The sequence below is a fragment of the Protopterus annectens genome, chromosome 9.part0 (assembly GCF_019279795.1).
Source record: "Protopterus annectens isolate FY-2018-M chromosome 9.part0, PAN1.0, whole genome shotgun sequence".
NCBI lineage: Eukaryota > Metazoa > Chordata > Ceratodontiformes > Protopteridae > Protopterus > Protopterus annectens.
The window spans coordinates 699438931-699459376 of record NC_056743.1 but is presented as its reverse complement, the minus strand read 5'-3'; the positions used below and the strand labels follow the sequence as shown (position 1 = coordinate 699459376).

The 20446-nt window shown below is 36.7% G+C and overlaps 1 protein-coding gene across 1 annotated transcript in view; it reads right to left on the bottom strand.

Moving 5' to 3' along the window:
* LOC122810574 (class I histocompatibility antigen, F10 alpha chain-like) overlaps window positions 1-20446 on the bottom strand; it is a 597999-nt gene that overhangs the window by 220783 nt on the left and 356770 nt on the right. The window contains exon 2 of the mRNA XM_044082153.1: window positions 13479-13760. Within this exon, the coding sequence (XP_043938088.1) occupies window positions 13479-13760 (282 nt within the window). The remainder of the gene's footprint in view (window positions 1-13478; window positions 13761-20446) is intronic.

Here is a 20446-nt window from a genome sequence, read left to right as displayed (position 1 = left end):
TTGCTTGTGTTGAAAATGTATAAACAGTGGGTTCTGCTGGACAGAAAAGAAATATACATGCATGTAGTAAATGATTAAATGTATGCATTGTAACTGTTAAAATAAATATATTGTAGCAGAGGATACTGGAAGAGAAGAGGTCAATCACACTCCAGCTGCAGTTAACTTTGAAAGATGTTCTGAAATTAAATTGGTGGGTCTAGGTCATATAGATTGTATCTTACAGTTCTCAATGCAGCTAGAGACAAAAACGTCTGTTCTAGGAACCTTTGTGTATTGTCTTTGGGGTGAACTAATTGCTACTCTGGAAGGGTGGAGGTTTGAAATTGTTTTTTTTTTACTTCCAGAAGATGAAACAGATATCAGCAAAAGCTCTATGTGTGTATATTATTGACACATGTGTGCTAAATCCTGGCAGCTTCTAGCCAAGGGGGTAGCATGGGAACCACAAGTCAGATGACCAGATGTATGTGATGTCATTCTGTAATCCATCATGTTTTCTTTAATACTGGATGAGACTGAAGTCTCAAGGCATTCAGTTTCTGGAACCTGACAAGGAAGGATAACTCACCTACTTCATCTTGCCTTGTTCTAGTCAGTGACCAGTGAACAGTAATTCTTTAGATCAGTCAGGAAAATATAGTGAGATTACTTAAGTACTGTTTTCTGCATTTGTGTGAATCTATTCATCTGTGTCATTTTAATATTTCCTGTGATTGAAACTTTGGTGCTTATTGTAAATAGATATTTAGTATTTTCATGTTCTTTCATTGCTTACTTTTCATTGTGGTTGGTACTTTACAGAATGTTTTAACCTTAGAGAGCTTATATTTATTCAGTGAAACTGTGGTCACTCCTGAAAGCCTTACTGCATTGTCTAAACACTATAATTTGTATTAATAATAATTTCACTCAGTATAATTGGATATACTGGTAAGAGCCTTAGAGTAGCTGGCTTTGGAGTGTCTGGTGGCACTGTAACTACCTTATAGCTTGGGCAGAAGGGAGCATAGCTAGTAAATCTGTGCCAGCCTTTCCCAGGTGTGTGTGTGTGTGTGTGTGTGTGTGTGTGTGTGTGTGTGTGTGTGTGTGAAAATCAAATCTTAAAGACTGTGTGTGTCAGCTGCTTGGAACAGGGACACAAAACACTGGTTTCACAGAGACAGTGGTGGAGGCCTTGGCTTGGATCCTTGGCTGAGGACTCAACTCTATAGCTGTGCCAGTGGGGAGTCTTACTGTGGATCTGAAGAGAGAGAGGAAAACCAGCACCCAGAATGAGTTTGTTCCCTGTGTGCTCTTAAGGGAAATTGTGCCTGATGCAGACAGCTGCATCTAGAAATACTAGGTGTATCCATTTTTTGTTCCAACTGAATATCCCTCTCCAGTGTCAGTGGTGAGGATTCAGGCTCCTTGATTACTGTCCCAGAGTGGGGACATCAGATAGCTGCATCTAGAAATACTGGGTGCATCCATTTTTTTGTTCCAACTGAACATCCCTCTCCACTGTCAGTGGTGAGGATTCAGGCTCCTTGATTACTGTCCCAGAGTGGGGATGTCAAAGTCTGTATCACTACATAATTTCAGTAGCATAACATTTTTTGTTTTAATGCACACTTCAGCAGCATGGGCCCCTTGAAAGAAGGGGCAGCCCATTCTAAAGCTATGGACCCTTTACAAGTGTGCAGTCACACATGTACATGCTTATAGTTTTAATAAACCTGCATTATAAACATAAAACTGCAATGCACTTTTGAGATGGACCTTAGGAAAACAAAGGGTGAAATTATTTCCAAATGTTTACTTCTGATTGAATTCTGTCCTTATTTGTCCTGTTTTAGGTTTTTTTTTAAGTTTTTGCTACTTTAAGTTTATTAAGGTGGTGGTTTATTACTTCTGTGGTATACTGCTTTGAGATACCTAACTCAATGTAAAATGATATAAGACTGTTGTATCTTCTGGGTAGTATGGACAAACCAGGTACAGTCCCTTTCAACTTGCTATACAAATGCTGGCTTAATTTTTCCATCTTTACCTAGGCAGACATGATATTGCCCCCTAGAATGAAATTATTTAAGCTGCTCAACTGTCAATTTGGAATCAGACAAGAATGCTTATCCATTGTTCAGTAAAGATCTGCTTAAACCTTTAACTGGATTGTTTTTCCCACTGGAAAGAGAATTTTATTTACTTGTTTTAAGTTTTGCTAGGGTAACTGCAGTCAGGAGCTTTCATTCTGAACAGTTATCCTGTTTTCTAATATTTGTTTGTCCTGAAGACTGTTGAGACTATAGGTTGGGAGGGTCTACTTTATATCAACGAAACATCAACATTTCGAATGCTCACATGAGCGTAAATTCAGCAACTCAATATTTATTTTTTTGGATCGCAGTACAGTGGAGATTGGAATATTTGCCCTTTCCTCACTGTAGTGTGACCTCAGAGTTGGAATATATATTTATTGGGGGGTGTGGGGGGCTAATAGCGATTTCGAGTTGCTGACTTTACGGTCATGTCAGCATTCAAAATTTTGATCTTTCGTGTATCCCGGCTGGGATACCAGATCAGTTCTTCACAGATTTCAGTGTCTTTTTTCATGAGTATGTGACCAGGTGTTCAACAATGTTAAAGTACGTGCATGAATTATGCAAAAGACGCAGTTTGTGTTTAACCTCCTCTTTACTCTTCTACACTGTCAACAAATTCTGCTAGTTATATAACTTTGTTTTGCACTTTGCAATTTGGTTTATCTGTATAAATATTGTTTCAACTATACACTTATTTTATACATTGTATATGATTATCTTATATGTGGCCAAAAGACAGATGGTCAACCATTCACTTTCCAACATTGTTTTCCTAAAGTATCATTTTCCCATCAGCATTGTTTGCCCAAAGCATCATTTTCCCATAAGTATTTCTTATTAAATGAAGTAGATGCCAGCTCATACTTTGTGCAGCTATTACTTTTACCCTTATAAAGTGTTTCCCTATTCTACAAGGTTTCCTGGTAAAAATGTTGGCATGAAGTCATCTACACTTGTGGTTGCCAGGAGGAATGCCCCTTGCAACAACAACAAAAAAAATGTATTAGATGTGTTTTGCTTCATAGATTCAGTGCAGTTGTTCTCGAACATCTTGGAAAAATGTTTATTTCCAAGCTAATTTATTAGTTATCATGAAACCACCAGGGTATAGGTAAATTCCCTAAACATTTGCAATGCAACACTAGATGAAAATTCATTACTTACTGCGTATTTTCATTGGGGTGGATATATTTCCCCAAAGGCCAGATTCCTTTGCTACAGCTCTGGGGAAACTAATCCAGGGCAGGGTGACAACCTATCACACATTACACGCATAATAACATACATACCTATGTGTGGGCAAAAGTGCAAGCACACGTATACCACCTATATTCAAGAAGGAGGATCGATGGATCTCTGATGTTAAATCTCTGGCATGTGGGGAAAAACTGAAGAACCCAGTAAAAAAAAAAAATGCTCATACAGAGGACATGCAAACTGCACAACTATTATCAGTCTCACTATGTGATTATTTATCCAGTGCTGAAGTGAAATACAAACTGTTCTACCCCAGTAAATAAATCAAAATAAAAAAATGCATAAAAACTAATAAACATTTCCCATAATACTTCTGCTTGCAATATTTTGTAATTTATCAATTATGCAATCATTTTAGTGGTTTTTGTCCTTCAGTACAAATAACTTTACATAATATTATAATAACTCCTCTTTTGGTGCCTTTTTTCTACCCATTTAGACATTTTGTAGTGAAGAAATAAAACAGAATAATTGAAATAGATGCCGCTTTAGTTATTACTTTAGGACATGTTAAATAATAATAACCGATGCCTTTTTAAAAATTTCTTTTAAGATTTGTTGTAATAAGCACAGCTAGCTATACAAAAAGCATTAAATGGTTCCACTAATGAAACAACTTGTAGTTATGAAATTATTTCTGCAGATGTAATAACTACCAGGAAAAATATCCTCAAAGGCAGCCACTTTAAATCACAGCCTGCTTGTAGCTCAAAGAGAGGTAATGTTATTTTTTAAACAAGAAGCATCTTTATCTTACATTTATATAAATGAAAACAAATCACAGTGACATAATTTTAGCTGCAAACATTATACATCACAAACATTGTTGACATAATTGTAGTTGCAAACATTATACATAACTTATAATCTATCCAGTAATTGTCAGTCAAACATTACATAGCTCACTCATATCCTGCCTTCTTTTAAACCTCATTCCTACTCTGTATGTATTGTTCCCACATTTCCCATTTATTCCTATGTAATTTGCTCATACCATTTTCTAAAAATCAGAATTCCAGTTGTTTTATCTCTGTTACTGCATTCATTACTTCTCGGTTTAGACTTTGATTTCTGTTTTCTAGTCAATGCTTTTTTGGCAGCCACCATAATTAGACTCAGCAAGGTCTTACTTTGTCTAGGCAATTTCGATTCTGTATCATAGCTCAAAAAATAATTTCTTTACTTACACCAACTTGCTCACCCAGTATCTCTGACAGAGCCGTTTGCAGGGAATTATTAAAGTCTGCCAACTCATTACATTCCAAGAAAATATGTTTCCAGTTACCTCCAACATTTGCTGTCTACCCAAGGAAAAATTCTTTGGGGGTTACTTGGGGTATAAAAATGCCCATGTAAACACTTCCAAGCAAAGATCCTAAATCTTCTAGACTTTGTTGCATATTTGAGAGACATACCTATATCCCACATTGTTTTTGAATTGTTTATCCAATCTCTTTTCCTAATCATTTCTAACCTTCTCTGGTTGACTTTTATAGTTATCATGCAATATTGTATATGCTCTAATAATTATTCATTCTTTAACAGTAGCTTCTGTTTTAGAGTCTCCTAAAAACTCTACTAGTGGTAGTTTTTCATTTAGCACACCCCTATCTCTTTCTCTTTGCCTATACTCTGATATCAGTCCTTGATAGGAAAGGCAATTTCTAACCTGCAGTCCAAATAAATCCTTGGCATCTTCCCATTATATTACCTTTCTTTCTCTAGTTATTTGCTCCCAATACCTTGGTTTCTTTGCCATTTTTCTCCAATAAATTCAAGCCCCCTTTTGCCTATTGTCTGAGTCCCTAATTGCAATCATCCCTATCGAAAGAATCTCCTTTATACATTTCCATATTGGTTTACTTCTTAGAATATTTTCTGCAACTTTATGAATATAATAGTCTGTATAATTACTGTTATTCTCCTTAAAGGTCTGCAAACAAAACACCAGTCTCTCCTTGTTTCTTGAGCTTCTTACCTGTTTCATTATCATCCTTTTCCACTTTCAATTATAGTTTTCTGTTTGTGCTATGCACATGAGCCTTAGCTGTTTTGCTATGAAATGCCCCTTCAAATAGGATAATCTCAATCCACCTTGTTCTACTGAAAGAATCAGCTTAGCCCACTTGACTCTCGCCATCTTCCCCTCCCAGATAAAATCCTTGAGTTCTTATCCACAACTTCTCCTCTGGTTGATAAAAATATGCCTAGCCTAACCTGTGTATAAGACTAAAGGGGCTAATGACATTTTACCTCCTTGTATCTTACTATTCATATCCATATAACAGAGTTTCCAGTTTCTCAGTTTTTGTATTATCTTTTGCTTCCCACATATCCTTAGCTGCCACACTGGAAACATTTTTAATCCGTACTCCTAAATACTTCATTTTATCATGTTCCCATAAATATGGATATTGCTGAACCAATTTGTGTGTGGGTACATAATTTACTGCTACTGCCTTTGTTTTAGCTTCATTAATTTTGTATCCAGAAAAGATTTTTAAATGTCTCAAATTGTTGCACAACACTGTCATGCCCCTTTCTGGTTTTGTCATGTAAAAATAATATCTGCAAATAGAGCCAGCTTTTCTTAACTGCCATACCAATTATATCCTTGAATTTCTGAGTCCCTTATCTTATTTGCCAGTTTTCCTAAATATAATGCAAATAAGGGGGGAAAAATACACCCCTGTCTGGTTCCTCTGCTTAAGCAGAAATTATCAGAGAGGACCTCCACCCACTTTAATTTTCGCCTCCAATCCCTTATGTATCTTTCACATCAACCTTATAATTTTATCAGGAAATGCAAATGCTTCCATTGCCCTGCTCATAAAGTCCCAGCTTACTCTGTCAAAAGCTTTCTGTGCATCAAGACCCACCAATAACAGTAGCATTTTCTTATATTCTGCTTTCCTCTGGATCCAGAAAAAAACACACTGATCCATATCTATCAATTTTGGCATCACTTTTGTCATTCTTTTAGCCATTATAGACATGAATACTATAATCATGGTTTAGTATTGAAATAGTCCTGCATGAAGCTGATTCTCATAGATCTTTAGCCTCTTTAGGGATTACAGCTACCACCACTTTCTTCCAAGATGTTGGCACGTCTCCTCCTCTTAAAATACTGTTAAATACAAACCTTCTAGATCTTTATCAGTTTTTTTCCCTCCTAGCTTCCAAATTTCCATGGGAATACCATCTATTCCTGGGGATTTTCCTCTGGATTGGCTATACATCACCATTTTATCTCATCTCCTCCTATCCTGTTAGTAATCGAGCCTTATCTACTTAACCCTGGTATATTTAATTTCTCCATAAACATTTCCATTTGTAACTTTTTTTGATTTCCATATTTCTCTAGTTTATACAGACTTTCATAGAATTTCCAAAAATATTTCTAATACTTCTACAGGATCTGTTATCTTTACAGGGTCCTTAAGCTTGGTGACAACCCTTTCTACTTTTTGTCACCTAAGTCATTGTGCTAAAAGTTTTTGTGCTTTAGTGTTATTATCAAAAAATGGTTGCTTAAAAGCAATCTTTCGAAACTTATGCATATTATCGAGGTAATCCCTTATTTTCGGTTTAGCATTCCACAGTTGCTCTTCTTCTTGTTCTGTGGGATTCCCCTATTTTGCAATACTTTAACATTTTTCAGTCCATTTAAATAATTATTGTTACTTCTTTACCATATATCCCTTTCTTTTATTTCTACCCTATTTTTAAACTCTACTTTAATGTAATCCACTCCCTAGCTATATTTTCAGAAGTAATTTCTATCTTCTCTAATGGCGCCTGAATAATTTCCAATACCCACTCCTTAAATTACACTCTTTTTAACAGATAGGTAGGAAAGTGTGTGTTTCTTTTTTATTTTATTACCCTGTGTTTTTATTTTAGTTATTACTGGCGCATGATCTGAAATAGTTATTGGCTGCATATCAAACCTTCAATTAAATGCATATGTTCCTTGAAATGTAAATTCTGTCTAGCCAAACACAGTTTTTGTATCTTGAGGAATAATATGTAAAGTTACTCTAAACTTACTGAATTCACATCATCCATGCCAAATATTTTCATAAATTTCATCACAAATCTACCTTCTTTGTTATTTTTCCCTTCTGGGCCCCCATACACATCTTCACTGTTCCAAATCAAATTCCAGTCCCCACCTAAAAGTAATATTCCTTGCTGAAAGCTGACTTTTTTCCCCAGAATTTTCTTAAGCTCCATTATAGGAGTTTTAGGTACAATATAAATACATACAAGTATAGCTCTCCTCCCTTGTCAGTAGCCCCTTAGTACTACAAATCTACCATTATTATCTTTTTTATCCTCTTCTATTACTATTGGAGCTCCTCTTGCAATTAATACAAGTATGCCTCTTTTCGTTTGCCCCGGGTATTCCTCTGAATAACTATCCTGAAAACCTTTCATCAAATTCACATATTCAGTTCTTTCCAAGTGTGTCTCCTGTAGCATAGCTATTTGCACTCTATATTTTTTAATTGTTGTTGTTGTTTGTCTTTCGGCTTTTCCTGGTTAGGGGTCGCCACAGCAGAACTCTGGTCCGCTAATGATTGGCAGTAGATTTTCACGAAAGCCGAGGTGCCAGCTCAACGTCCAACCTTCAATGAAGGCACGCCCATTTACGCATGTCTTTCGAACGCCTACCCAACCCCGGGGAGGACATGCAGACTCCACACAGAAGGCACTCCCAGCACTCCAGCCGAGAATCAAATGGGAAGTTTAATACAGCTCACTATTCTTTCTTTTTTTGTATTTATCTGTGAGACCACTGATGTTTAAAGGGATCTACTTCACTTTATCAAATTATCACAACATCAAAACTAAAATCTGCCAGATGAGAACATCAAAAGTTTAGAAAAATGAGACTGCAGAAGATCGGAACTTAGAAAATCAAACTAGGTATATATTTTGAATGCAGATCAAGGTACAGACAGGCTTGGTAAATCTATTATTTTCCTCAATGTAGTACAATCTTGGAGTTGGTATATATATTTTGCAGGTAAGAGTAATCTTTTTCACATTTTTCCAGGGAAACCCCTCACTCCCTGCAAATTATATATACCAACTATGAGATCGCACTACAGTGAGGAAAAGGGTAGATTTCCTGATCCTGACTGTACCATGATCTACATTCAAAAAATATACCTAGTTTGATCCTCTAGGTTCCGATCGTCTGCAGTCTCATTCTTCTAAACTTTAATTTTTTTCATCTCACAGACTTTAATTTCACTGTTGTGGAAATTCAGTAAAGTGAAGTAGATGCATTTAAAGACATTAAAGAAGCATCATTGCTTTAAAAAGTTATTATTCCCACCTTTTATCTATAACAGCTTTTTTGTTAAATGTCCAGTTCCAGCTTTTGTGTTTATGCATATATTGTTTGGCAGGCTGATCTTTTATACAGTTTCTTGTCATATCCATCCATCTGAGCCCATGTCACATCTTTCAGAACTTTTTGTTTTATTGAAAGCCCTCAAACAAAAACACACAAAACCACATACATCTTCAAATATTGCAGTTCTACCCTCCTAATAGGAACAAATGTTCCAAACTGACAGCCATACTTACAGACTTTATGTAACCTAAAATAAAGGTTATCCATGTTATAACGCATGGTACAGTCTGTGCTTCTGCTAAATGCCTTATATGTATAGCTCTTTCAGCTGTGAAAACACTTGAATGCTTTCAGAAAATATTTTCTCCAAGTCATTTCTCTTTATCATGTTGTCTCCTACAGGCATGAGAACCAGAAACAAAACTGCCAAGCATACATGTGTTTACTAAGGAAAAAAGCCTTATAATATTCGATATTCTTTTTTACTTACTTGCTTTCTCTTAAAACATTGTTACTAGATTAAGCTAAAGGCTTTAACCCAGTTATTCCCTATGCAAGAATGAGAAAAAGAACACTATGTTTTTTTAGCCATGCTCTTTTAACTAGATTTCTTAAAAATGAACAAAGAGAAAGAGATAAGGAAGAAAGAAAAAAAACAGAAGCACTTATTTACATTAGTATCCCCCTTACACTTAAAAATAACTGATAAAAATTTACTGTATAACATGTAAAGAAAACAATGTAATACTAAAACATTACCATTGAGAAAAAATGTTTTACTTACAGTTAACTTTCTCCCTCCTCTTCCTGTCACTTAAGTATTTTTCCAAACATTAATGACATAAAGTAGGGCATATACTTTAGAGTCCCCTACAAGTTTAACAAAGTCCAAGAAAGTCCAATATTTTCAGATTGTTTTTTGTCTATCATGTTTCACAAATATAATTATTGCTTTATAATCCCACATTTGTCACTTTCCAAGTTACTGGTTTTAATCCTGTTTATCTCCTTCTCTCAAATCTCATCTCTGCTTCATCTCCAAAGTACTCTCTATTCTTGTAACTGACTCTTGCATTTTTCCTTCTCTCAAGCATTTTTCTTTGAAACATATGAAAAGGTTTCACTGGCACAGCCTCTCTAAGGTCTTTATTACCAGAAGAACAAGAAGCAGAATCTCCTTCTGTTTCACACCTCACGTTTTGCTGGACAAACTTTTGTATTTCTTCATTGGCATGTATGTGTGTGTGTGTGTGTGTGTGTGTGTGTGTGTGTGTGTGTGTGTGTGTGTGTGTGTGTGTGTGTGTGTGCGTGCGTGTGTGTGTCTATGTATGCACGTATGATGAATGAGAGAAAATTCTATGTACTAGGAACATATACAGTTGGGGGAGAAGGGGAAACATAATTTGATTCTGTCTGCACAATATTGAGAAAGGAGAGTAATTAATGTAAAACTGAAAAAGGAGAAGAGACAGTATGAAGGCATAAATGACACCTTTAGATGTATACTTAATGTCAATATCATATAATGCTATTTCCCACTCAGTTGGGACAGAGGCAGAATACTGCCTGTGCTGCCAGCAACCAAAGTTTAACCAACACTCCAGATCAGAATGGTTGGCTGGGTAGGGAGGATCGAGCATCTGCCAACCTTTTCTCTTATTCTGGAGAAAGATGCTGGCTATGTCATCACCTAACTACCAGCTGGTGGATGTCAGTTGGTACACACAGCAGGCATGTACATACAAAGGGCACATGGCAGTAGTTTTAAGTGGTAGCAAGTGAGTCAGAACATTCACATGCCTTTTCCATGTGACACACAGCTCTCCAGGCACCTCAGGATTGCAACAGTTGCACAGAAAAGTCTCCTACCATATGCAGATCAGAAGGCATCAACTCTTCACTGTCTAGTCTTTGTCTTCCGCATAAGAAGCTATGTGGGGTAACAATAATAGTCAGATGTGGGGTATAGGGGTAGAATGGCTGAGAATCAGTGAAGGTGGAGGAAGGAAAAAATTAAAAAAGAAATATTATTTCACAGGGTGAGTGGTGGGACAGTGTTATTTACTGCTAGTGAGGTGAGAGCAAGTAGATCTACAAAGATATTCAAACATCCTAAGAATTGATGAAAAACTGACAGACATACAGTTAGTTGCAAAAGTTGGACATAAGTCACAGTTAAGATTGTGCCTCATAGCTCCAGGGTATAACTCTTAACTCTCCCTTGTTATGCTGTATGTCCCTGATTTTTCCTCATATTTTTGGTCTGTTCTTGACAAATCATTTAAGTCACTTGACCAGAGAATGTTTCTGGGTTACCTTGTAAAGGAACACTTGCGTCCAGTGGACTTACCTAATTAACAGATTTATAAAATTAAAAATAAAAAAAAAAAAATAAATTAAATTGCAGTCACTAAATAATGACATCTATATGAGTTTCAAACTTCATATCCTTCAGAAAATACATGCTAATGCAAAACTTGTTCTGGCTACTTTCTAAGTATATAAAACCAATATTTAAAATCTGTCCCTGATTTTGACCCTCTGACCCTGCCCATTACCAGTATTTTTAGCTTTGTCCCTTATTATTGAGCTAAGAGGCTGAGAGGTGTGTAAGGTTTAATTTCTGACCTCTCTGGTTACTGTGTGTATAAAATCTACATGTTCTTGTTTCTGCCTATGTTTTCTTGGGGTAATATAGTTTCCTTCTTCCTCAGAAAAAGTATGCTATTTGAATAGTTACTAAACAGTGGTCAGTACACCACATTTCACTTTTATATTTTGTTTACCCTTGACCTTATAACTCAGGTCACAACTGAAAAGAGCCTGTAAAGGATCAAATTACCTAGCAAACAAATAAATAAGAAAGCAACACTCCAGATGTCTTTCATCAGTATTTTCATTAATAAACTGGAACTATGTGGATAAACAGCAAAAAGAGAAAAATATTTAAAAACTGTGTTGTGGGTAGTCTGTAGAGAATTATATGTTAGTGAAGATGACTCTTTATACTGATTACGCAAGTCACGTCTTAATTCTCCAATTATTTGAGAAGTACAGTAACCTATAATTGCATTTGAGAAAGGTGTCTGCATGTATCGAGTAGAAATACAGAAAAGCTACTTTTAAAAATATGCTCTGTAGTGCTGCCATCCTTTCAGTTCCTTATATATATATATATATATATATATATATATATATATATATGTATATGTGTGTATATATATATATATATATAGATATATATACATATATATATATATATATATATATATATATATATATATATATATATATATATATATATATATATATATATATGTATATATATATATAGTTCCACTTCAAAACATCTAAAACCTATAATATCGAATTTCATAACATCTAAAATGTGCATCATAACATCGTACACTACAAATCACATGAAAATAACATCTCCTCCACATATAAAGACACCAAACTAACAAACACACTTTTTACTACGTATCTGCAGGGGGGCAAGCCCCCCCTGCACCCCCTGTGGGGGGGGGCTCTGCCCCCACACCCCCATAAATTAAATATACCAACTCCGAGATTGCACTACAGTGCGAAAAAGTTAATTTCCTAACCTCCTGTAGCACGATCACCATAAAGAATTTACACATAATGTCTATATCACTATCTGTATGGCCTAAAAAACACATACAGAGTGGCAAAGTAAACAGTACATAAATAGTATAAATTCCTACACTATATCAATAATAACTACAGAAATAAAAACTACAACATCTCATAGTGATACCTCAATATAAACAGAATAAACTATAATATTTACACGTTTGATGATACACCATTACATATTATACATTTTAGATGTTATGAAATTCGATATTATGCGTTTTAGATGTTATGGTCTCAGTGTTATGAATTTAGATGTTATCGGTTTTAGATGTTTTGAAGTGTAACCATAAATATATATATATATATATATATATATATATATATATATATATATGTGTGTGTGTGTGTATGGGTCTACTTCATAACATTGAAATTTCATACCGTTGAATTTTATAACATTAAGACCAAAACATCTAAATCCCAAAACACTGAAAACTCAGAACATTGAAAGTGTGCTTCATAACATTGAAAACTGCAATGCTCATGTAAATATTATCCCTTCCACCTACAACAACACCTAACTAACAAACACACTTTCTACTACGTTTCTGCAGGGGGGCAATCCCCCTTGCACCCCCCCCTCCGTAAATTAAATATACCAACTCCAAGACTGCACTACAAAGAGAAAAAGTTAATTTCCAAACCTCACTATACACTGCGGTTAGGAAATTAACTTTTTTTCCACTGTAGTGCGATCTTGGAATTGGTTTATTTAATTTACGGGGGGGGTCTTGCCCCCCTGCAGAAACGTAGTAGAAAGTGTGTTTGTTAGTTAGGTGTTGTTGTAGGTGGAGGGATCTTATTTACTTGTGCAATTTAGTTTTCAATGTTATGAAGCACACTTTCAATATTCTGAGTTTTCAATGTTTTGGGATTTAGATGTTTTGGGTTTTCAGTGTTTTGAATTTTTGATGTTATGGTCTCAATGTTATGAAATTCAAAATTATGAAATTTCAGTGTTATGAAGTAGACACATTATATATATAAATTTAATTTCTATGTCTATAAAAACAGTTTTAGAAAGCAAACATTAATAAAATCATTGGGTTTGTCTGATTAACATGTAATTATATAATGAATACATAAATAATTCTGCTGTTCAAAGTTACCTTTTCTTTTCAGACTAGTTTGACCATATTTAAGATATTTCTGAAGCCATTCAATGCATGTCTGGTCCAAATAACCCTTCCACTGCATATTCCTGGCTGTATTAGGATCCCATTTGTTTTTAGTGATGACAGCTGAAGGTGTTGCTGCAGTCCAAGTCATAGTGCCTTTATCTAATGTGACGAAGTCCTGTCCATCATAACCTAATTGATAGAATCCATTGCTACCACTGGTGGTGCCATCATTCATAGAACAGCCATACATCAGCTGGAAAGAATGAATACCTAAAACACAAAAAAACAAGAGAATTTTATGTTATACATGTTTGCTTCCCAATGCCAATGAAGCCCTCCAAAGAGTTTATAGTCATTAGACAGGATCCAGACACTGTGCTTCAATTTCTCTTTCTATGTCATTTACAGAATAAAGAAATTTACAGCAACTGGTATGATAAAGTATTGAACAATTAAAACAAATCAACTACATCAGTAGTCTCGAAAGCTTGATACTCTTTTTCTTATAAGACAACCCACGAACACTACTTCAAAAATATGTCAGTGGGCTGAGTCTAACAACATTTTGGCCTAATCTGAAGCTGCAACTGCAGAATGGGGCCTGACCTAATAGTAATATGGCCAATAGTTATTCCTGCACTTTTATCCCACCATCCCATTAACAACTGGGCAATCCTAGTACCACAATTATTTTGTGCATGAACTGTAACCTTAACTCTTTGTTTTTTAACTGTGGATTTTTTTCTGAATTTCAGTCTGTGGGTTACACATACACAAACATTCACACTTGTGTGAGTGCGCGCGCGCACACACACACACACACACACACACACACACACACACACACACACAAACACTGAAGTACAGTAAAACCCTCCTTCACCCCTACTCATCCTCAGTCTGCATTTAGCCATTTGATCTGACTGTAACTCTACTGGTCAGAATCACCAGTCCCCTAATACTGGTAAACTGAATGACAATGGGAGGTGCTGTAAGGACTGATGAATTGCTATACCTGCACACAGTAGGTGGATTAACTGGTCTCTTGTCATTTCTTTGAAGCAGAGTATATAGAAAGTAAGTTTTATAGCATTTTGTCAAACTGTATTAGTTTGATTGCTACTTCATTGGTGGTCAAACTGTGTGCTTGACAAAAATTCTATTCTTGTTTTAATTATTGAGAAATGCATGTAGGAACCTCAATCAGATGCTACACAAACACTGGGGTTCCAGGGGACTCTGGCTGAAGACCAGTGTGGTACAGCACTGGATCAGTAGCTTGCTGAAGGCAGTGAGTAGGAAAGTGATCCAAACAGAGGGACATAGATGAGGTTAGAGAACTAAACTCAAACCCTGGGCAGTTCCCAGGCTTGTCATGCCCTTCACAAACTATAATTAAGGAGCAAAAACAAAAACAAAAAAAAAAAAAACTGCTCTCCAAAGTTAGACAGCTTTTTCACTCTAGGTTTCTTCTAGGCAGGTGCACAACTAACTGCAACTGTTAAAATGAATGACTAGAACAGCAAACTGTAATCCCTAGTGAATGCTGGCAGTGCACAGTTTGTAGTCCACTTCTGCACTGCTGATCAGATCATGCTCCCTAACAGCTTAGGTCTGGGGCACCCAACACCTTCGTCCTGCCCTAACTATGGTTCTGTATGGGGAGTCAACAAGATGGAACTGGTGTAGTTGGACCTATTTTTGCATTGCACTACTCTGCACTGTTTTTTTTTTTTTTATTTGGTTATCACTACTTGCATATCTGTACATCAGTTAAGACTGAGCAAGCTTAATATTAATTACATACCGTTTATAAGAATTTTTTCTTCTGGCACATCAAAGTTTTGTAGTTCTAGTCTTTTTGTTCAACACAGCTTGGTGGTTTTGGGGAGAGAGCATATGGCTAATTATCATATGCCACACCCCAAGAATGTTTCATTTAGCATTCAGCATGGCCACAGGGTGCTGCACTTCTTTGTGGTAAAGGGCCATGCAGCACCTTCTACTGGCTGCTCCAGAATCATTAAAAGGTATAGCAACATGTACATGGAGGTGCAGATGTTGTGGTACCTTAATGAAGCTCAGCTAATATGTAAGTAAATGAGGAAAGTTTCTTTAACCTGGAGTTTTCAGATTTTAGTATACTGCAAGATAATTTACTTAACCAAGAGGATTCATCTATATCCTCGAATAACTTAGCTGATCTAGTAGCTTCTACACTGAAAAAATAATTTACTCTTAGTATGTTCATCTAACTCTGAATTACAAATTGGTATACAGAATATTAAAATCACCTTGAATAACCTGAAATCATTCTTTCAGTAATCTGAAAAAATGTATAAACTTTAGATGACTATGGTGTCTTTTGGATGAAATGTTAAATTGAGGTCCTATCGGTATGAGTTGGTGATAGCTCGTATGGATGCAAAATATCCCACTTCACTTTTAGAAAAAAAAAATTGCAGGGATTGCTTTAGTTACACATCTTAACTGTGTACACATTTTTACACTATTTGCATTTTCACATTCACAACATTTAGACTTTCAGTTTCACATTAACAATAATTGCACTTTTTCGCCACTCTGGTGGCACAGAAGGATAAAGCCCGGACTATGGCCCAGCTGACCTGGGTTTGATTATTGGCTTAGGCAACTGATGGAGCAGCAGGGAAGGGATGGCCATGCTCATCACAAATGGGGGGTGCTCATCGATATGCTCTCGAAAGGGGAGGCATGGTCCAAAGAGGGGAGGTGCCCTTGGAGATAATCAACTAGTGTGCAGCAAAGGGAATTGGTAGGTGATAGAATAAAAAAAATATCCCCCCAGGATGGATGCACATATGAGACAAGCCCCCAGGACACCCTCAGGATCCACAACTGGCCCTAGCAGGGGGGACTTGGAGAGTAATTGGTAAACCTTGTGTCAATGTTGGGTACATGGGGCCGGGCTGGTAACTATGAGAGCTGAGTGGACCCCCCCCAAAACAAAACAATATTTGCACTTTCCATATTTTCAGAATCATATTAATAATATTCCTGTATTATTTATTTTACCTTTTTACCCTTCCCTCTATCCCCCATCCTTTGTTTCATGATTATCTTTTTATTTCAGCCAACACAGCTTCACCTACTCTATTTTAATTACACCATAAGCCATCACATTTCCTTTTCTACAATGCCCACATTGCTACAAACAATATTTTCCCCATTTCCTTCCTTTCTCATACAATAGTATATCCACATTTATATTTCTAACTCCATACATTTACACTCCTGTTTAAACTTTTGCCTAAATATTTTCCCGCCTCTTACATCTCAAAAAATATTTTGTTACTTCTACCTCATTACAATTCATTACACTTTTACATTTTTCAGTATTATTTACAGCTTCAATACTTTTTTATGACCATATAATACCATACTTTTCTATTCCATCAGTTTCCATATAGTCAGCATCTTCCATAACTTAAGTTTATTTACCTATTTTTTCCCTTCCATCTTTTCCTGCTTACTCCTTTAATTCCTCCTTCATGTTTTCCATATTTCTTTATATTGTGCATGTAATATTTTTCTTGTAATTTTTGTTCTCTCTTTTACATTCCTTATCACTCCAATCAGATGCATAGATGTGACACATAACTATATTTGTACCCCTCTTTTGTAATATATCACCCTTCTTTTAACTGGATTCACTCTTGATCACCAAATCAAAGTTCTTTCGACATCTTAGCTGGAAACGTATACAGTATACCCTCATTAATATGTTAGTTTCACCAATAAACAAGTATTTAAAATAAATATTTTTCTTAAGTGATAAATGAAAACTTTCCCCAATTAAAGGGCCAAGTGTGAGCTGTATGGCTCACTCTAAAAAGGCCTTGCTACCACGACATGATACTTAGCGATTCAGAGACATGTTAGTTGTGAATTGCAATTATGACTGCGATGTGCTGAGCACTGCTGATCTGCATGATGGGATAGTTAGCTTCTGCTCATGTAGGCATTGGCATCCCCACCCATTCACACACACAGACACACAGACACACAGACACACACACACACACACACACACACACACACACACACACACACACACACACACATGTACACATTCAAATACAAGCATGCTCACAACAGTCACCTTACTTGTGAGATGTCTGACCTCCCCCATCTAGTGTATCCCCATCCCCATATTAGTTGAAGTGACATTAAAGCACATGGGTTTAGAGTACTCCCTGGTGACTAGTGTTCCCCCTACCTCCAATCTCATAATAAGTTAGGTGATGTTATGGCACCACTGTATTTTTCCTGGTGGCTAGAGCTTCCCCCTAACTAACCCCCATACTGAAGTCAGTGCTGTTGTGGCACTTAACTGTAGAGTAATCTTTGGTGTCTAGTGTCCCTCCGACCCTAATCCACATACTAAAGTCAATGTCATTATGGCACTTAAGTGTAGAGTAATCCATCATGGCCAGTGGCTCCCCCCACCCCACAATCTGCATACTACGGTTTTGTTCAGGTAGTTGGACACAGCCTTTTGGTGGTGCTCATTACCACGATATGGTGGGAGCTGGCCATGCTAATCTACACATCCAAGAGATTTCTTGAATCGCTTGGTCTGTACATGATTAATTTGCATATGCCACTCCCCCATAATGCTTCATTAGCATTCTGCAGCAGATCCAGCACTACACAGTACTACGTCTTTGCTTCATGCTAGATCACAATGCAACACAGCATTAGTGCCATTGCTGAGAAGAATATTGTAGTACCTTTATGAATGCCCCTATATGTTCAACAAACATATTACTAATAAACTCACTTTATCATTTTATATATTATTCATATTTAATGCCTATATTCCTAGGTCATCTATATTATCCTTTTCCTTTCTTTGCGTCTTTCTTACTTCCAGTTGTTATTTTTTTTCTCTTTCTTCTCTTAACCCTTCTTTATTAATTTTTCATCATTTTGTTGTCATTCTTCTTGTCTCCAACTCTTCCTTCTATCTTTTACTTTGTAATACTTGTTGTTAGTCTTTCGGCTTTTTCCCGGTAAGGCGTCGCCACAGCGGAACTCCGGTCCGCTAATGATTGGCAGTAGATTTTTAAGAAACGGTGAGGTACCAGCTCGACGCCCAACCTTCAACGAAGGCACGCCCATTTACGCATGCATGTCTTTCGAACGCTACTCAACCACGGGGAGGACATGCAGACTCCACACAGAAGGCACTCCCAAGTCACGCCGAGAATCGAATGGGAGAACCTCTTGCTGTGAGGTAACAACGCTACCGCCGTACCACTGTGGCATCCATATCTTGGACCGCTAAGACTTTTCTGTTGGCACACCATCCTTCATTTTGTTTACTCTGTCCTTTCCAATATTTTCCACATTGTCTACATTCTCTTCTTCACTTATTTCCTCATAAAACTTTCTTCTTCACAAATATATTTAATACCATTTTCAACTAAATTAAATATATTTGTGAAGAAGAAAGTTTTATGAGGAAATAAGTGAAGAAGAGACCATTTTCAACTAAATACCAGACAGCCGCGGTGGTGCAGCGGTAGCATTGTTGCCTCACAGCAAGAGGTTCTCCCGTTCGTTTCTTGGCTGGAGTGCGGGGAGTGCCTTCTGTGTGGAATCTGCATGTCCTCCCCTCGGTTGGGTGGGTGTTTGAAAGACATGTGTAAATGGGTGTGCCATCGTTGAAGGTTGGACGTCGAGCTGGCACCTCGGCGTTTGTGAAAATCTACTGTCAATCATTAGCGGACTGGAGTTCCGCTGTGGTGACCCCTAACTGGGAAAAGCCGAAAGACAAACAACAACCATTTTCAACTAAATGCCCATCTCCTCTACTATTATATTTTACATTTTTATAGGTTCATACATTCATAGGTAAGTATTAGGCTAGCTGCCCTTGTGGGCCATTTTAAGCCTAGCCAGTTTCCTTTTTTGTACTTGAAATAACCTATTTCATTTGAAGTTAGATTGTCCTTACCCATCCCATGGTCAGTAATTATATACTGTACCTAGTGATAATAACTGGGATCATACTAGAAATAATTTGAGGGGCCCATGCATCGGATAAAACATTTAGTAACTACCTCCATCTATTAGTACAGGGAGCAATCCTTGGGTAAATTTTCTGTTTCCCATCCACAGATCCAGGTTGTGCTTGAATCTGAATAGAGATGAGCTTTGTTTATGTAGATGGGGAAAAATCAGAGGTATCGTCTGCAAGATAAACCTGTTTCTCCAAACCATTCTACTGATGTTGTTGAAGAGGTTTATGCTCTCAGACAGAGTATTTCTGATGCCTTTTTACTTTCTGATGTACAGTAAATCCATCAGTGTTGTCCTAGAAGATGCCTTGTTTGCCAGACACAGGTCACCTCCTAGCAGTCTGTAGGAATACTGGGTATAGTTGCAGGGCTTTGAGTTGGTCCATATAGGAAATTAATGCCTTGTCTCATTTTAGTACAGTATCTTTGTGGGCATTCCAGTTGTTGCATGTGCTTGGACAGATACATGCCAAAGTGGGCAATATATTCAATGACTGACCTAATAAGGGCTGAGTAAAGGGGTATAATGACATCCCTAGTTTTAGACACAATCTCTTTGTTTATAAGCTGCAAAATACAGAAGGACCGTCTTATGACAATGGGCACATTTTTCCTTTCTTGTTCTAAGAAAGGGCAGTCAAACAAGAAGTGTCAATTCTCATTATATTTTCTACATACTGATTTAGAATTCCTAGCAGTATCCCCCTCTCCCCACATTGTCCACATCTTATTTTGTTATTTTCAGGCACAACATATGTTTTTTATTCAAAAAAGACAAGCATTAGGTTGCCCTCAGTATTTACCCTTTTCCCTATTTAGCATAATTATGTTTGGGACAATCTGTATTTTTCCTTCATTCATCTTCACTGTTACCCACACTTTTTACCCTTC